The 18,829-nt window shown below is 44.5% G+C and overlaps 1 protein-coding gene across 1 annotated transcript; it reads left to right on the top strand.

The window, feature by feature from the left end:
• The first annotated feature begins 225 nt into the window (after positions 1-225).
• LOC149443050 (uncharacterized) lies at positions 226-18,391 on the top strand. Its single transcript, XM_089655977.1, has 2 exons — positions 226-663; positions 17,287-18,391. The coding sequence occupies exons 1-2, from the start codon at positions 226-228 to the stop codon at positions 18,349-18,351; spliced, it is 1,503 nt and encodes a 500-aa protein (XP_089512103.1). The 3' UTR covers positions 18,352-18,391.
• The last annotated feature ends 438 nt before the right edge of the window (positions 18,392-18,829 follow it).

Genomic DNA, 18,829 nt, shown 5'->3' with positions numbered 1-18,829 from the left:
TTCTTTTTTAGCCTGGAATCTCTTTCCACCACGTCTGCCTCTTCTAGTTTTCTTTTTTCTTTTACTGTCCCCATTGGGAGGGTCTCTATAATATAATTTTTTTGCACCACAACGCACTTTTCTAATATCTCCCCATCTGACACTGATCCCCAAACTATTAGTATTGATTCTCATACTATCAATACAGACACTTCTCTTCAAGAAGATGATAGAATATTAGTCCAGATGCTAGAGGATCTATGGATGGAAAGCCATCCTTCTAACATGCAAACACCTAAGATTTCCTTAGACCCAGATATCATTCACACCAGTTTTAAATCCAAATCCAGTTTCTTTCCAGTACAGTCCAAGGGACCATACATTGAGACCTTCTACCAGGCAGCTTATAAAGATCTTCTCAGCTTGTGCAATAAGCCACCTATCAGTTATAACATGAGCAATTCCGAAGCACAAGCCCTAAAAGACTTAGAGAACAATAAAAACATTGTCATCAAGCAAGCTGATAAAGGAGGAAGTCTTGTTGTACAACACACCAGTGATTACATCAATGAGTCCATTCGTCTCCTTTCCGATATCGATACATATCAGTTACTAAAGGCAGATCCCTTACCAGAATATCAAATAGCCCTCAAATTACTCATTGACAAAGCCTATAATGATAGCGTAATTAATAAGAGAGAAAAGTCTTTTCTCCTTCCCCCTATTTGTAGTACCCCATATTTTTATCATTTGCCAAAAATACACAAATCTACTACACATCCCCCTGGCCGTCCTATTATTGCAAGCACCAATAGTTTCACTAATGGCCTTTCTAAATACATCGACCATTTTCTCCAACCATTAGTTGTACAATTGCCGTCATACATCAGAGACTCCAGTCATGTGATAGAAATCCTCAGCCATTATCAGTGGAAACATGGGTATCATTGGGCATCACTTGATGTAACTTCCTTATACACATCAATCCCCCACCACATAGGCCTACAGGCTCTTCAATATTTCTTATCTTCTGAAAGTTCTATCAACTCCACCCAAGCCAAATTTATTATTGAATGTACAGAATTTTGCCTTACCCATAATTATTTTACATTCCTTGACCAATTTTACTTGCAAACTAAAGGGACTGCGATGGGAGCGAATTTCGCCCCTTGTTACGCCAATCTCACAATGGGCTTTTGGGAGAAACAATATATACAAATAAACAACCCCTTTGCCAAATATATCATTTTTTTTGGGCGCTATATTGATGACATTTTATTAATCTGGGATGGTGATTTGAACGAATTTTTATCTTTCGTCGCATATTGCAATTCAAACTACCTTGGACTTTCTTTTACTCATGTTTTTAACTCTCAAGATATAATCTTTTTAGACTTGGTTTTGTCAGTCACAGATAATGAAATTTGTAGTACAAATTACACCAAACCCACTAGTGGGAACCCATATCTACACTATTCTAGCTGTCACCATCCAGCCTGGAAAAATAATATTCCCAGTGGCCAATTCCAAAGACTAAGGAAGAACTGTTCAAAATTATGTGATTACCAAGAACAAGGTTCTCTCCTTTCAAAAAAGTTTTCTGAGAAAGGCTATCCCCCTTCCCTTATAAAAAACGCATATACCAAACATAGCGTATTGATAGACCGAACATACACTCAGGCCCGTGACCAGTCTAACTCGGTTAGGTTCATCACTGGTTTCAACACATCACATCGTGATATTACAAACATCATTCGCAAACACTGGCACATTTTACAATTAGATCCTAGATTAGCGCCTAATCTCCCACGCGCCCCACAAGTAACTTTCAAGAGAGCCCGTTGTTTGAAAAACATTCTAGCCCCAAGCAAAATGTCACTGTCCACCTACATAGACAACGGCCCCCTTCCTACATTTGACGACAGAATTGGTATCTACAGATGCAACAAAAGAGGTTGTCTCACCTGTCAGTCCATCACCCATGGTAGATCACAGTTTTTGGACTCCCAGGGCAACAGCTACCACATTCGTCAGTTTATAACGTGTGCAACTGACCACGTCATATACGTTCTCACATGCCCGTGTAAGCTCCTATATGTAGGCCGAACCACACGCCCTCTACGCAAACGCATAGGGGAGCACAGAAGACTTATAAGAGATGGATGCGATAAGCATAGTGTCCCTAGGCACTTTTTGCAATCCCATCAAAATAATTTCAGTCTTCTTGAGGTCTTAGCAATCGAACATATTCCAAAGGGTACATTTACTGACAATGAAAGACTAGCCCGTTTGTGTAAGAGAGAGACGTTCTGGATCTACAAATTAGGTTCTATGACCCCCAATGGTCTCAATGAGGATCTTGAAATCCATAGCATTATTTAACAAGTTTGACTTCTAGTCCCCGGAACTAGGATCCTCCAGTGTGTTTTTTTTTTTTTTTTTTTTTTTTTTTTTTTTTTTTTTTTTTTTTTTTATTACATACAGTATTGTCTTCTTTTAATCCTTGTTTTTTAATCTGCACTGTCACCATGTATATATTCTGTGCACTCAATTACGAATACATGTTATTACGCATCTATTATATTTATTTAATTATGAACATATGAGCTACCTAATTTGATACCAGGATTGATTTTATTATATTCCTTTTAGTCATACCTTTTTATACAGTCATTTTCATATACCTTTGATACAGTCATTTTCATATGCCTAGCATTCACTTCTCCCTACTCCCTTCTTTGCCCATATACCCATAATTACCTCACTGTAAACGCAATTTTTGACATAGCTTCCATGAACCAGCGATGTCATTTTTAACTTGTGTGTGTTTTTTTTTTTTTTTTTTTTTTTTTTTTGTTTTTTTTTTTTTGTTTTTTTTTTTTTTTTTTTTTTTTGTTATTGTATTACCTTTATTTCACTAAAGATGAAAGTATATCATGCTTTCCAATGCTATTGTTTTTATACATATCATTTTTTATAACTTTCAATCTGTACCTTTAAATTTGTATTCAGCATTGCTTCAGGACGAGCCGTCCGCTCTGATTGACACCCCATCCCCTGCTAATTACACTCAGCCAGCCTTCCCTTTAATGGTCTTCTATATAATGGCCGCCGGCCATGGTTACCAGTGACTTGACAAAGCGCAACTGCGCGAAACATGTCGTCTTGGTAACCCCACATATGCTCCCAGCTGAAGCCAACGCCGGACACTGCCTTCGTTTGCCATGGTGACACCACCCAGGACGCTGGTACGCTGACACCACGTGATTTGAAGTCGACAGGAGCATTCTTTGATCTCAGCTCCCCTCAGAGCGGACGGGCCGTCCATTGGAATCACACTGTCCACTTCAGGCTGGTTAATTTTATTATACTTGCTACTTTATCTCACCCAATAAAGATGCACCTTCACTAAGGTGCTTGTCTGAGAGCATTTTCCACAGCGCCTTTTTTTCCAGTTCTCTTTATCATGCATATGATTAACAAGGCAGCAGTGGTGAGCTCATGATTAACTGTTCACATGTTTCCACCTGGAGTGGCCTCTCTGCGCTCATTTGTATGAGTTTTCCACCGATACAAAGAGAGACTACAGGAAAGAATGTCACCGATACAAAGAGAGACTACAGGAAAGAGTGTCACCGATACAAAGAGACTACAGGAAAGAATGTCACCGATACAAAGAGACTACAGGAAAGAATGTCAACGATACAGAGAGACGACAGGAAAGACTGTCACCGATACAAAGAGACTACAGGAAAGAATGTCACCGATAAAAAGAGACTACAGGAAAGAATGTCTCCGATACAAAGAGACTACAGGAAAGAATGTCACCGATACAAAGAGAGACTACAGGAAAGAATGTCACCGATACAAAGAGAGACTACAGGAAAGAGTGTCACCGATACAAAGAGACTACAGGAAAGAATGTCACCGATACAAAGAGACTACAGGAAAGAATGTCACTGATACAGAGAGACGACAGGAAAGAATGTCACCGATACAAAGAGACTACAGGAAAGAATGTCACCGATACAAAGAGACTACAGGAATGACTGTCACCGATACAAAGAGACTACAGGAAAGAATGTCACCGATACAAAGAGACTACAGGAAAGACTGTCACCGATACAGAGAGACTACAGGAAGGAATGTCACCGATACAAAGAGACTACAGGAAAGAATGTCACCGATACAAAGAGACTACAGGAAAGAATGTCACCGATACAAAGAGACTACAGGAAGGAATGTCACCGATACAGAGAGACTACAGGAAAGAATGTCACCGATACAGAGAGACTACAGGAAAGAATGTCACCGATACAGAGAGACTACAGGAAAGAATGTCACCGATACAAAGAGACTACAGGAAAGAATGTCACCAATACAAAGAGACGACAGGAAGGAATGTCACCGATACAAAGAGACTACAGGAAAGAGTGTCACCGATACAAAGAGACTACAGGAAATAATGTCACCGATACAAAGAGACTACAGGAAAGAGTGTCACCGATACAGAGAGACTACAGGAAAGAGTGTCACCGATACAAAGAGAGACTACAGGAAAGAATGTCACCGATACAAAGAGACTACAGGAAAGAATGTCACCGATGCAAAGAGACTACAGGAAAGAATGTCACCGATACAAAGAGACTACAAGAAAGAATGTCACCGATACAGAGAGACTACAGGAAAGAGTGTCACCGATACAAAGAGATGAACACAGGAAAGAATGTCACCGATACAAAGAGACTACAGGAAAGAATGTCACTGATACAAAGAGACTACAGGAAGGAATGTCACCGATACAGAGAGACTACAGGAAAGAGTGTCACCGATACAGAGAGACTACAGGAAAGAATGTCACCGATACAGAGAGACTACAGGAAGGAATGTCACCGATACAAAGAGACTACAGGAAGGAATGTCACCGATACAAAGAGACTACAGGAAAGAATGTCACTGATACAAAGAGACTACAGGAAAGAATGTCACCGATACAGAGAGACTACAGGAAAGAATGTCACTGATACAAAGAGACTACAGGAAAGAATGTCACCGATACAGAGAGACTACAGGAAAGAGTGTCACCGTTACAAAGAGACTACAGAAAAGAATGTCACTGATACAAAGAGACTACAGGAAAGAATGTCACCGATACAAAGAGACTACAGGAAAGAACGTCACTGATACAGAGAGACTACAGGAAAGAATGTCACCGATACAAAGAGACTACAGGAAAGAATGTCACCGATACAAAGAGACTACAGGAAAGACTGTCACCGATACAAAGAGAATACAGGAAAGAATGTCACCGATAAAGAGAGACTACAGGAAAGAATGTCACCGATACAAAGAGAGACTACAGGAAAGAGTGTCACCGATACAAAGAGACTACAGGAAAGAATGTGACCGATACAAAGAGACGACAGGAAAGAATGTCACCGATACAGAGAGACTACAGGAAAGAATGTCACCGATACAGAGAGACTACAGGAAATAATGTCACCGATACAGAGAGAGACTACAGGAAAGAGTGTCACCGATACAAAGAGACCACAGGAAAGAATGTCACCGATATAAAGACTACAGGAAAGAATGTCACCGATACAAAGAGACTACAGGAAAGAATGTCACCGATACAAAGAGACTACAGGAAAGTATGTCACCGACACAAAGAGACTACAGGAAAGAATGTCACCGATACAAAGAGACTACAGGAAAGAATGTCACCGATACAGAGAGACTACAGGAAAGAATGTCACCGACACAAAGAGACTACAGGAAAGAATGTCACCGATACAAAGAGACTACAGGAAAGAATGTCACCGATACAAAGAGAGACTACAGGAAAGAATGTCACCGATACAAAGAGACTACAGGAAAGAATGTCACCGATACAGAGAGACTACATGAAAGAATATCACCGATACAAAGAGATTACAGGAAAGATTGTCACCGATACAAAGAGACTACAGGAAAGAATGTCACCAATACAAAGAGACTACAGGAAAGAATGTCACCGATACAGAGAGACAACAGGAAAGAATGTCACCGATACAAAGAGACTACAGGAAAGAATGTCACCGAAATAAAGACTACAGGAAAGAATGTCAACGATACAGAGAGACTACAGGAAAGAATGTCACCGATACAAAGAGACTACAGGAAAGAATGTCACCGATACAGAGAGACTACAGGAAAGAGTGTCACCGATACAAAGAGACTACAGGAAAGAATGTCACCGATACAAAGAGACTACAGGATAGAATGTCACCGATACAAAGAGAGACTACAGGAAAGAATGTCACCGATACAAAGAGACTACAGGAAAGAATGTTACCGATGCAAAGAGACTACAGGAAAGAATGTCACCGATACAAAGAGACTACAGGAAAGAATGTCACCGATACAGAGAGACTACAGGAAAGAGTGTCACCGATACAAAGAGATGACTACAGAAAAGAATGTCACCGATACAAAGAGACTACAGGAAAGAATGTCACCGATACAAAGAGACTACAGGAAAGAATGTCACCGATACAGAGAGACTACAGGAAGGAATGTCACCGATACAGAGAGACTGCAGGAAAGAGTGTCACCGATACAGAGAGACTACAGGAAGGAATGTCACCGATACAGAGAGACTACAGGAAAGAATGTCACCGATACAGAGAGACTACAGGAAAGAGTGTCACTGATACAAAGAGACCACAGGAAAGAATGTCACCGATATAAAGACTACAAGAAAGAATGTCACCGATACAGAGAGACTACAGGAAAGAATGTCACCGATACAAAGAGACTTCAGGAAAGAATGTCACCGACACAAAGAGACTACAGGAAAGAATGTCACCGATACAGAGAGACTACAGGAAAGAATGTCACCGACACAAAGAGACTACAGGAAAGAATGTCACCGACACAAAGAGACTACAGGAAAGAATGTCACCGATACAAAGAGACTACAGGAAAGAATGTCACCAATACAAAGAGACTACAGGAAGGAATGTCACCGATACAAAGAGAGACTACAGGAAAGAATGTCACCGATACAAAGAGACTACAGGAAGGAATGTCACCGATACAAAGAGACTACAGGAAGGAATGTCACCGATACAAAGAGACTACAGGAAAGAATGTCACCGATACAAAGAGACTACAGGAAAGAATGTCACCGATACAGAGAGACTACAGGAAAGAATGTCACCGACACAAAGAGACTACAGGAAAGAATGTCACCGATACAAAGAGACTACAGGAAAGAATGTCACCAATACAAAGAGACTACAGGAAAGAATGTCACCGATACAAAGAGAGACTACAGGAAAGAATGTCACCGATACAAAGAGACTACAGGAAGGAATGTCACCGATACAGAGAGACTACAGGAAAGAATGTCACCGATACAAAGAGACTACAGGAAAGAATGTCACCGATACAAAGAGACTACAGGAAAGACTGTCACCGATACAAAGAGACCACAGGAAAGAATGTCACAAAAATAAAGACTACAGGAAAGAATGTCAACGATACAGAGAGACTACAGGAAAGAATGTCACCGATACAAAGAGACTACAGGAAAGAATGTCACCAATACAAAGAGACTACAGGAAAGAATGTCACCGATACAAAGAGAGACTACAAGAAAGAATGTCACCGATACAAAGAGACCACAGGAAAGAATGTCACAAAAATAAAGACTACAGGAAAGAATGTCAACGATACAGAGAGACTACAGGAAAGAATGTCACCGATACAAAGAGACTACAGGAAAGAATGTCACCAATACAAAGAGACTACAGGAAAGAATGTCACCGATACAAAGAGAGACTACAGGAAAGAATATCACCGATACAAAGAGACTACAGGAAGGAATGTCACCGATACAGAGAGACTACAGGAAAGAATGTCACCGATACAAAGAGACTACAGGAAAGAATGTCACCGATACAAAGAGACTACAGGAAAGAATGTCACCGATACAAAGAGACTACAGGAAAGAATGTCACCGATACAAAGAGACTACAGGAAAGAATGTCACCGATACAAAGAGACTACAGGAAGGAATGTCACCGATACAAAGAGACTACAGGAAAGAGTGTCACCGATACAAAGAGACTACAGGAAGGAATGTCACCGATACAAAGAGACTACAGGAAAGAGTGTCACCGATACAAAGAGACTACAACAGAATGTTACAGGAAAGACAGAGCAATGCTGATACATTACACACACCCTGATGTTCTGAGTTCTGGGCTCCAGGAGGCACACAAGGACAAAGAGGACCTGTCTCTCTTGTTTTTGCTGTTTTATACATTTTCCTAAAACCCATCCCTAGACCCCCCACCCAAGTACATTCACACCTAGACCCCCCACCCAAGGACATTCAAACCTAGACCCCCCACCCAAGGACATTCACACCTAGACCCCCCACCCAACGACATTCACACCTAGACCCCCCACCCAAGTACATTCACACCTAGACCCCCCCACCCAAGGACATTCACACCTAGACCCCCCACCCAAGGACATTCATCCTAGACCCCCCACCCAAGGACATTCACACCTAGACCCCCCACCCAAGTACATTCACACCTAGACCCCCCACCCAAGTACATTCACACCTAGACCCCCCCACCCAAGGACATTCACACCTAGACCCTCCACCCAAGGACATTCATCCTAGACCCCCCACCCAAGGACATTCACACCTAGACCCTCCCACCCAAGGACATTCAAACCTAGACCCCCCCACCCAAGGACATTCACACCTAGACCCTCCCACCCAAGTACATTCACACCTAGACCCCCCCACCCAAGTACATTCACACCTAGACCCCCCCACCCAAGTACATTCACACCTAGACCCCACCCAAGTACATTCACACCTATACCCCCCACCCAAGTACATTCACACCTAGACCCCCCACCCAAGGACATTCAAGCCTAGACCCCCCCACCCAAGGACATTCACACCTAGACCCTCCACCCAAGGACATTCACACCTAAACCCCCCACCCAAGGACATTCACACCTAGACCCCCCACCCAAGTACATTCACACCTAGACCCCCCACTCAAGTACATTCACACCTAGACCCCCCCACCCAAGTACATTCACACTTAGAACCCCCCACCAAAGTACATTCACACCTAGACCCCCCCACCCAAGTACATTCACACCTAGATCTCCCACCCAAGTACATTCACACCTAGACCCCCCACCCCAGTACATTCACACCTAGACTCACCCCACCCAAGTACATTCACACCTAGACCCCCCACCGAAGTACATTCACACATAGACCCCTCACCGAAGTACATTCACACGTAGACCCCCCCACCCAAGGACATTCACACCTAGACCCCCCACCCAAGTACATTCATACCTAGACCCCCCACCCAAGTACATTCACACCTAGACCCTCCCCTCCCAAGTACATTCACACCTAGACCCTCCACCCAAGTACATTCACACCTAGACCTCCCACCCAAGTACATTCACACCTAGACCCCCCCACCCAAGTACATTCACACCTAAACCCCCCACCCAAGTACATTCACACCTAGACCCCCCCCACCCAAGTACATTCACACCTAGACCCTCCCACCCAAGTACATTCATACCTAGACCCCCCCACCCAAGTACATTCACACCTAGACCCCCCACCCAAGTACATTCACACCTAGACCCCCCTCCCAAGTACATTCACACCTAGACCCCCCACCCAAGGACATTTAAACCAAGACCCCCCCAACCACGGACATTCACACCTAGACCCTCCACCCAAGGACATTCACACCTAGACCCCCCACCCAAGGACATTCAAACCTAGACCCCCCACCCAAGGACATTCACACCTAGACCCTCCACCCAAGTACATTCACACCTAGACCCCCCACCCAAGTACATTCACACCTAGACCCCCCCACTCAAGGACTTTCACACCTAGACTCCCCCACCCAAGTACATTCACACTTAGAACCCCCCACCAAAGTACATTCACACCTAGACCCCCCCACCCAAGTACATTCACACCTAGATCCCCCACCCAAGTACATTCACACGTAGACCCCCCACTCAAGTACATTCACACCTAGACTCCCCCCACCCAAGTACATTCACACCTAGACCCCCCACCCAAGTACATTCACACCTAGACCCCCCACCCAAGTACATTCACACGTAGACCCCTCACCCAAGTACATTCACACGTAGACCCCCCAACCAAGTACATTCACACCTAGACCCTCCACCCAAGTACATTTACACCTAGACCCCCCACCCAAGTACATTCACACCTAGACCCCCCCACCCAAGGACATTCACATCTAGACCCCCCCACCCAAGTACATTCATACCTAGACCCCCCACCCAAGTACATTCACACCTAGACCCCCCTTCCCAAGTACTTTCACACCTAGACCCTCCACCCAAGTACATTCACACCTAGACCTTCCACCCAAGTACATTCACACCTAGACCCCCCCACCTAAGTACATTCACACCTAGACCCCCCACCCAAGTACATTCACACCTAGACCCCCCCACCCAAGTACATTCACACCTAGACCCCCACCCAAGTACATTCACACCTAGACCCCCCCACCCAAGTACATTCACACCTAGACCCTCCACCCAAGTACATTCACTCCTAGACCCCCCACCCAAGTACATTCACACCTAGACCCCCCACCCAAGTACATTCACACCTAGACCCCCCCACCCAAAGACATTCACACCTTTATCTTTCCCTCCAATGGGTGGGCAATGGTCAGTTTAGATAAAAGAAAGAACAGGAGATTCCAGTGCCCCCCCATCCCCCTCACCTCCATTGAATCTGTTGCATTGTGACCCCCCCGCAGTCACAATAACCTCCATGAAGGTGAAGATTACTATAGGCCCAACATTGCCATTACAGAGGGAATTGTCACCTTCTCCTCAGCTGGACTGACATCGGGGAAGATGGACCTTCTGGGGGAAGGTTGGGGCTTCAGCCCTAAAGGTATCATGAAGACGTTGTTGTTGGCTCAGGACTTGTATAGATGTCTCAGGAATATTAGATTGAAGGGACATTATTCCTGGAGAGGTGATATTGAGGGATCATCTGTAGTCAAACCACTGCTGAGACATAGAGGGAAATGGGTGCTAATAGGATGCAGGAGATCCTCTGAGACATAGAGAGGGAAATGGGAGCTAATAGGCTGCAGGAGATCCGCTGAGACATAGAGATGGAAATGGGAGCTAATAGGCTGCAGGAGATCTGCTGAGACATAGGGAAATGGGAGCTAATAGGCTGCAGGAGATCCGCTGAGACATAGAAAGGGAAATGGGTGCTAATAGGCTGCGGGAGATCCACTGAGACATAGAGAGGGAAATGGGAGCTAATAGGCTGCGGGAGATCCGCTGAGACATAGAGAGGGAAATGGGAGCTAATAGGCTGCAGGAGATCCGCTGAGACATAGAGAGGGAAATGGGTGCTAATAGGCTGCGGGAGATCTGCTGAGACATAGAGAGGGAAATGGGTGCTAATAGGCTGCGGGAGATCTGCTGAGACATAGAGAGGGAAATGAGTGCTAATAGGCTGCAGGAGATCTGCTGAGACAATGAAATGTGTATGAAATGGATGGATGTGCAGACACTCCCAGAAGATGATGTCATTATGAGTGGATTGATATATATTTTTGCATTGTCCCCCCCAGAAGGATCAGGTTTGGCGGGATCGCTCTCATTAGCTATACATTTGTATTTTGTGTTCTGTGTTTGTAAGACTTTTCTATATGTAATAAGAGATGTTTGTTGAACAGTTGGTTACATAAGAGTTACATTTATTTCTTCTTCCTTTATTCAGTAATGTTTCATCTCCCGTAGTATCCCTGTAAGGTACATATTATACAGGAAGGGGGATTATGGGATGGATCTCGGGGCTGCAGTTCCTCTGAGCTCCACAAGGTGGGGATCTCACCTATACTCACACAGGAAGTCTCTATGGAATGCAGACAGGAAGTGATGTCAGGTGCAGACAGGAAGTGATGTCAGGGACAGACAGGAAGTGATGTCAGATACAGACAGGAAGTTCCAGATGAGAAGTGAGGCGGGAAGAAGTATAGAGGAGACGTTGCTGGAAGTGGCAGCAGAGGAGGTAATAAGATGTAATTTCCTATTTACAACAAATGTATATAAATCTGAGGCTCTTTTAGGAATATCCGGGGCTTTAAACAATGAAAGGGGCTTTATAGCAACTCAAATGTGTAACATTGTTCTGTTTATCTCCTCCTCCCCTCCCCCGCCTGTCTCCAGCACTGCATTCCAGGACTAGCAGGGAGGGGAGAGACCTGACAGTGTAATGAGAACTGATTGGCTGCTCCTCAGGAAAGGGGAGTGTCTGGCTTATCCTTTCTCCCTTTCACTCCCAGAGCCGTTTTTGCATTTTTTGCACATTTAAAAAAATCACTTTATCCTGAAGATGACACAAAACCCCCAAAATATCGATTTTCTGAAAGTAGAGACTTTAGAGAATAAAATAGCGGCAGTTCTATTTTTTTATGTCACAAAATATTATCACAAAGTCTAGGAAATGCCAAATTTCAGTAAAAAATACACTTAAGCTGATTTCAGGGCACAAAAAGCAATAAATGACCCATTTATGTGTAAAAATATAAAAGCCGAGGTTGCAGCGAGTAAATAGATATCCAACATGTCAAACCTTAAGTTGTGTGTGCTGAAATGGTGACAACCTTTAGTCCCCGGTATTATCTATAGGGGACACATTTATAGCCCCTTCTAGGTCATCAGTATGGAGTACGGAGGAGGTCTGCTCCTAGAATTATCCTCTCATTCTGGAGTGACCGGCGATATGTAACGTGTATCACAATCAATGTTATCACGTGTAGGCGCTCCAGCGTGTGCTCTTATGTTTGGGTGTGCATATATGTGGGGGAGGGGGAGCCTCAAAATGTTTTAAAGGGAGGAGTTATGTACTTGGGTGTAACTTTAATTGTTTACAATTAAAAAAAACATTTTTACTTAAGGGGACAAAGTCCTCTATGAGATGACTTTTGATGAGAGGTTCTCTTTATTGAGACATCCAGGGTCTAAAAGACCCCCAATGTCTCCCCTGTACTCCATTGGATGTAATGTAGTGCACATCGCACCGCATTACATTCTTTGCCGGCCTCGATGGTCGGGAAATCTGTCATAACGTCACTTCTGGGTCAGGACAAGAAGGGAGTGAACATGTCCGCTCTCCTCCGTCCCCTCTACCCTCCGACACCCGCTGACCCGGGCCCACAGATGGGCAAGCAGAGCCGGGGAAGCATAGTAGGTACAGGAGAGGTTCACACACACGGGGTGGCAGAGGCTGGCACCTGAAAGGAGAGCCCCGCGGCTTGCCCTCAGCAGGGATAAAGATTAAAAACAATACTTGCCCGGCCCCCAGAACTACATGTCCCGGGCGTCGGGTGATGTAAAGTGACCATCCCTGCATGATGAGCCGACATTGACCTCACAGCACTGCCTCAGAGCAAACTAGTCATAGGAAGGATCAGATTTATCATTCCTTGTCTGCAGATCTAATACTCATCAAAACCAGTTCAGAGACCAAACAAACCCAACAGAGAAAAGGGGCCCCGGACCTCAAAATTGTAGTAAACACTAAACAGTCCAAACAAAATGTCTTCCCATGGGGGGAGTAGTCCTTACATGTCCAGCAACCCTCCTATTCCCCCCTCACATCCACATCCTATTATTGTGTGACCAATACCATCCAAATCATTCTTACTTTCATTTCCCAAAGTTATCCGTCTACAAGGAGACCTGTATAGATCACATGATGGCACCAATGAGGATGGAGGAGGACCGGAGTCACATGACTGAGAAGATACTAAACCTCACCCTGGAGATCATCTACCTGCTGACCGGAGAGGTGAGGAGGATTCTGGGAGGTCACATGACATCACTCATCTCTATTAATAACTCACAGACCTGACCGGAGAGGTGAGGAGGATTCTGGGAGGTCACATGACATCACTCTCATCTCTATTAATAAAACACAGACCTGACCGGAGAGGTGAGGAGGATTCTGGGAGTCTAACATGATATTCTTATTGGTTCCTCAATACAGAGATTTCCTCTTCTGAAGTCAGGTGATCATATGACCATCACAGTGCCTCCATGTGACTCCCTAAACCCTGAGAGACACAACATGCAGAAGATTCTAGAAGTCACCAGAGAGATCACTGAGCTGCTGACAGGAGAGGTGAGCGGTGCCGGGAATTCTGGGACATTCTCCAGTAACAGACAAGGGATGTGTCTGGATGGTGACTGTATCATTGTGTGTGTCAGGTTCCTATAAGGTGTCAGGGTGTCACTGTCTATTTCTCCATGGAGGAGTGGGAGTATTTAGAAGGACACAAGGATCTCTACAAGGACGTCATGATGGACAATCAGCCGCCCCTCACATCACCGGGTAAGAGGAGACTTTATTGTAAAGGAGAGAGCAGTACGGAGGATCCACCTAGATCCCCCATCATCTGATAAACACATAGAAACAATGGATTCAGTCAGTGTGTGTGTTTCCTACAGATGGATCCAGTCATGGGAACCCACCAGAGAGATGTCCCCGTCCTCTGTATTCCCGGGATTCCACACAGGAAGGTCACACCATCCCTCACCATCATCAGGTAGATGATGACAATTATTGGTAGTTGTGATTTATACACAGCATGTTTGTTACAATGAATGTTTTATTATATCTTTCAGAGTGGAATCCTCGGGGATGATAATATTGATGTTAAAGAAGAGTATAAAGAGGAGGATGAGGAGTATGGAGTGATGGAGGAGTTTTCAGAAGGACACAAGGATATGATGGAGCCACCTAATACCAGGAACCCACCAGAGAGATGTCCCCGTCCTCTGTATTCCTGGGATTCCACACAGGAAGGTCACACCATACCTCACTATTACAAGGTTGGTGGGATGGAGCATCTAGAACATGGATTCATAGAGACGATGTGTGGATATTTTATGTGACCTTACATTTTACAGATGATATTTTCTCTCATTTCCTTGATTTAGAGTGGAGATCCAATCGATATAGAATTTGAGGTGAAAGCAGAAGAAGAAGAGGCGTATGTGAGGGATGATCAGCAGTCTATGGAGGAGGATGGAATAACGGGGACATTTATAGAGGAGGACACTCCTACAGAGATCAGCACAGGTGGGTCATGAACACTAAATCCATTCCTCCACCCATACTGCTCACTGATTGGTCCAGAGTAGGGCGGGGACTGGGTGATATCAGCCTGTAATCCCCTGGTCACTTTCCTGAGCTGTGTTCCCCGTCCTGTATTCCTGGATTTCTCTCGGATAATCTTCCTTCTCTGTGCTGCAGACACAATTTATGTATCTAGACTGGATTTATGGAGGTTCTGGGGTTCAGCTGGCAGAAAAATGTTCATTTCTCCTATAAGCATTGCATAATGTAGGCACCCAGGACATGTGACTGGGGTCTCCTGCCTTGTGCCTGACTCTTCCAGGGGACCTTCTCTGTTATCTGCTGGCTGTGCCGGGTGGAGGGATATGTCTGTAGTGTCTCAGACCCAAGTCACTGAGTGCAGTCTCAGGAGATAAGAGACAAGCAACCCTTTAAGGACCTTTGATTAATGAATAACAATATTATGAGTCCTGACCCCTGCACTATATACTCTATGGTGTACAATATATACTCCTGACCCCTGCACTATATACTCTGTTGCAAATTACATACTCCTGACCCCTGCACTATATACTCTGTTGCACATTACATACTCCTGACCCCTGCACTATATACTCTATGTTGTACATTACATACTCCTGACCCCTGCACTATATACTCTATGTTGTGCATTACATCCTCCTGACCCCTGCACTATATACTCTATGTTGTACATTACATCCTCCTGACCCCTGCACTATATACTCTGTTGTACATTACATACTCCTGACCCCTGCACTATATACGCTATGTTGTACATTACATACTCCTGACCCCTGCACTATATACTCTATGTTGTACATTACATACTCCTGACCCCTGCACTATATACTCTATGTTGTACATTACATACTCCTGACCCCTGCACTATATACTCTGTTGTACATTACATCCTCCTGTCCCCTGCACTATATACTCTATGTTGTACATTACATCCTCCTGACCCCTGCACTATATACTCTGTTGTACATTACATACTCCTGTCCCCTGCACTATATACTCTATGTTGTACATTACATACTCCTGACCCCCGCACTATATACTCTATGTTGTACATTACATACTCCTGACTCCTGCACTATATTCTCTATGTTGTACATTACATACTCCTGACCCCTGCACTATATACTCTATGATGTACATTACATACTCCTGACCCCTGCATTATATACTCTATGTTGTACATTACATACTCCTGACCCCTGCACTATATACTCTATGTTGTACATTCCATAGTCCTGACTTCTGCTCCCCCCCTCCCCCACTGCTATATATATACATAATATGGATTCTCTTTTGTTACACCCATTTCCTCCCAGCTGGACATTTTATATCGGATGATGTGATTGGAGCACAGACTTTTACATGGTGATAATAATGTGATAACATCCTCCAACTTTGGACCCTTAAACAGAAAGTGATAATGAGGGAGGAGTCAATACCCCAATGATGGTGGTCTTCAGGATCAGTCCAGTCTTCATCTTGGTTGTTCTCCCCCATCCTCACTCTCTGACCTCTGGTGGGGCTCAGCCCCGCTGTTTTTCATGACTAAATCATGGAGTAAATAAGGAAGTGCAGTACTTCTTGTGTTGGGAAGATGGCGATGAGTGATAGAGGGGGTGGCGACCCTCGTCCTATAATCCCCTCATCACTGTCCCTCCTATAAAAGACAGTTCTGGTTGTTTCCTCACTCTCTGACTAAGGTCCATGAATAAAGAAATGACCTGGTAGGAGATCAGAGGAGCCATTTCCTAGTTCCCTTGAGGGTGGAATTGTAAGCTCCTCAGAGACCAAGCTGCCTGATGTGGGCGGAGTCCTGGTTTGGGGGAACCAATCAGCTCCTGTCTAGTAATCCTCTTTGTCTTTGTATTTTAGTCCATGGCCGGGAGATGAGGAAAACCTCCGAGGATTGTCTCACTTTGTCTCCAGACTGGAAAGTAGAAGATGAGGACATCACACAGTATAGTCCAGGAGAAAACCCGGCTCCCTCCAATGTCCATCCGGCACCACCCAGTGTAGATGGACCATCGGATTCCTCGTATCCTGAGGAACCTCAGACTGTGCGGGACCGGGCCGGCCTTCCAACAGAGGAGAGATTCTCCTGTGCTGAGTGCGGGAAATGTTTCTGTTCTAAATCCAAACTTAATAGGCATAAAAGATCTCACACAGGGGAAAAGCCATATTCCTGTCCTGAGTGCGGGAAATGTTTTTCAGTGAAGTCCAAACTTCATCAACATCAGAGATCTCACATGGGGGAGAAGCCATATTCTTGTCCTGAGTGTGGGAAATGTTTTTCCCTGAAGTCCAATCTTCATAAACATCAGAGATCTCACACGGGGGACAAGCCGTATTCCTGTCCTGAGTGTGGGAAATGTTTTTCACAGAAGTCCAAACTTCATCAACATCAGAGATCTCACACGGGGGAGAAGCCATATTCTTGTCCTGAGTGTGGGAAATGTTTTTCACAGAAGTCCAATCTTCATAAACATCAGAGATCTCACACGAGGGACAAGCCGTATTCCTGTCCTGAGTGTGGGAAATGTTTTTCACAGAAGTCCAAACTTCATCAACATCAGAGATCTCACACGGGGGAGAAGCCATATTCCTGTCCTGAGTGTGGGAAATGTTTTTCACAGCAGTTCAGTCTTCATCGACATCAGAGATCTCACACAGGGGAGAAGCCATATTCTTGTCCTGAGTGTGGGAAATGTTTTTCCCTGAAGTCCAATTTTCATGATCATCAGAGATCTCACACGGGGGAGAAGCCATATTCTTGTCCTGAGTGTGGGAAATGTTTTTCACGGAAATCCTATCTTCACACACATCAAAGATCTCACACGGGGGAGAAGCCGTATTCTTGTCTTGAGTGTGGGAAATGTTTTTCACAGAAGTCCAATCTTCACACACATCAGAGATCTCACACAGGAGAAAAGCCATATTCCTGTCCTGAGTGTGGGAAATGTTTTTCACGGAAATCCTATCTTCACACACATCAAAGATCTCACACGGGGGAGAAGCCGTATTCTTGTTCTGAGTGTGGAAAAGGTTTTTTAGAGATGTCCTGTCTTCATACACATCAGAGATCTCATGCAGGGGAGAAATCACTTTCCTGTCCTGAGTGAGGGAAATGTTCCTCACTGAAGTCCTGTCTTCCTGTACATCAGGGGTCCCACACAACCCTGGAGGTATATTAGTGCCTTGAGTGCGGGAAATGTCTTCTAGATGAATGTTGCTGGACATCCCAACTCTCATGTGGGGAAGAAGCACACCCTGATATACACCTCAGATATACTCCATGGCTGATCTTCATCATGGAAGAAACAGTTCATAAGGAGATCAGAGGCCCCCAAAGACATGGATGAAGTGTGGGACCGGGTTGGCCATTGATGGCAGGAGAAGAATAAAAATGGAGTCCTGACCTAGAGCACTGGGCTGACTTTTCATTGGGGTGCAGCCTACAGTGAAGGAAATGCGTAATTGCTCCCCTGCTGATGTTGAATGTTCGCCCTTCACACAGAAATGATCGGTCTAACAATGGAATGTTCGCCCCTCACACAGAAATGATCGGTCTAACAATGGAATGTTCGGTGTAACACTGAG

The sequence above is a fragment of the Staurois parvus genome, unplaced genomic scaffold, assembly GCF_062004578.1.
Source record: "Staurois parvus isolate SC_StPar_1 unplaced genomic scaffold, SC_StPar_1.0 ptg000879l, whole genome shotgun sequence".
Classification (NCBI taxonomy): domain Eukaryota; kingdom Metazoa; phylum Chordata; class Amphibia; order Anura; family Ranidae; genus Staurois; species Staurois parvus.
Note: the sequence above shows the minus strand (reverse complement) of the source record. Positions and strands in the feature narration are given on the sequence as shown.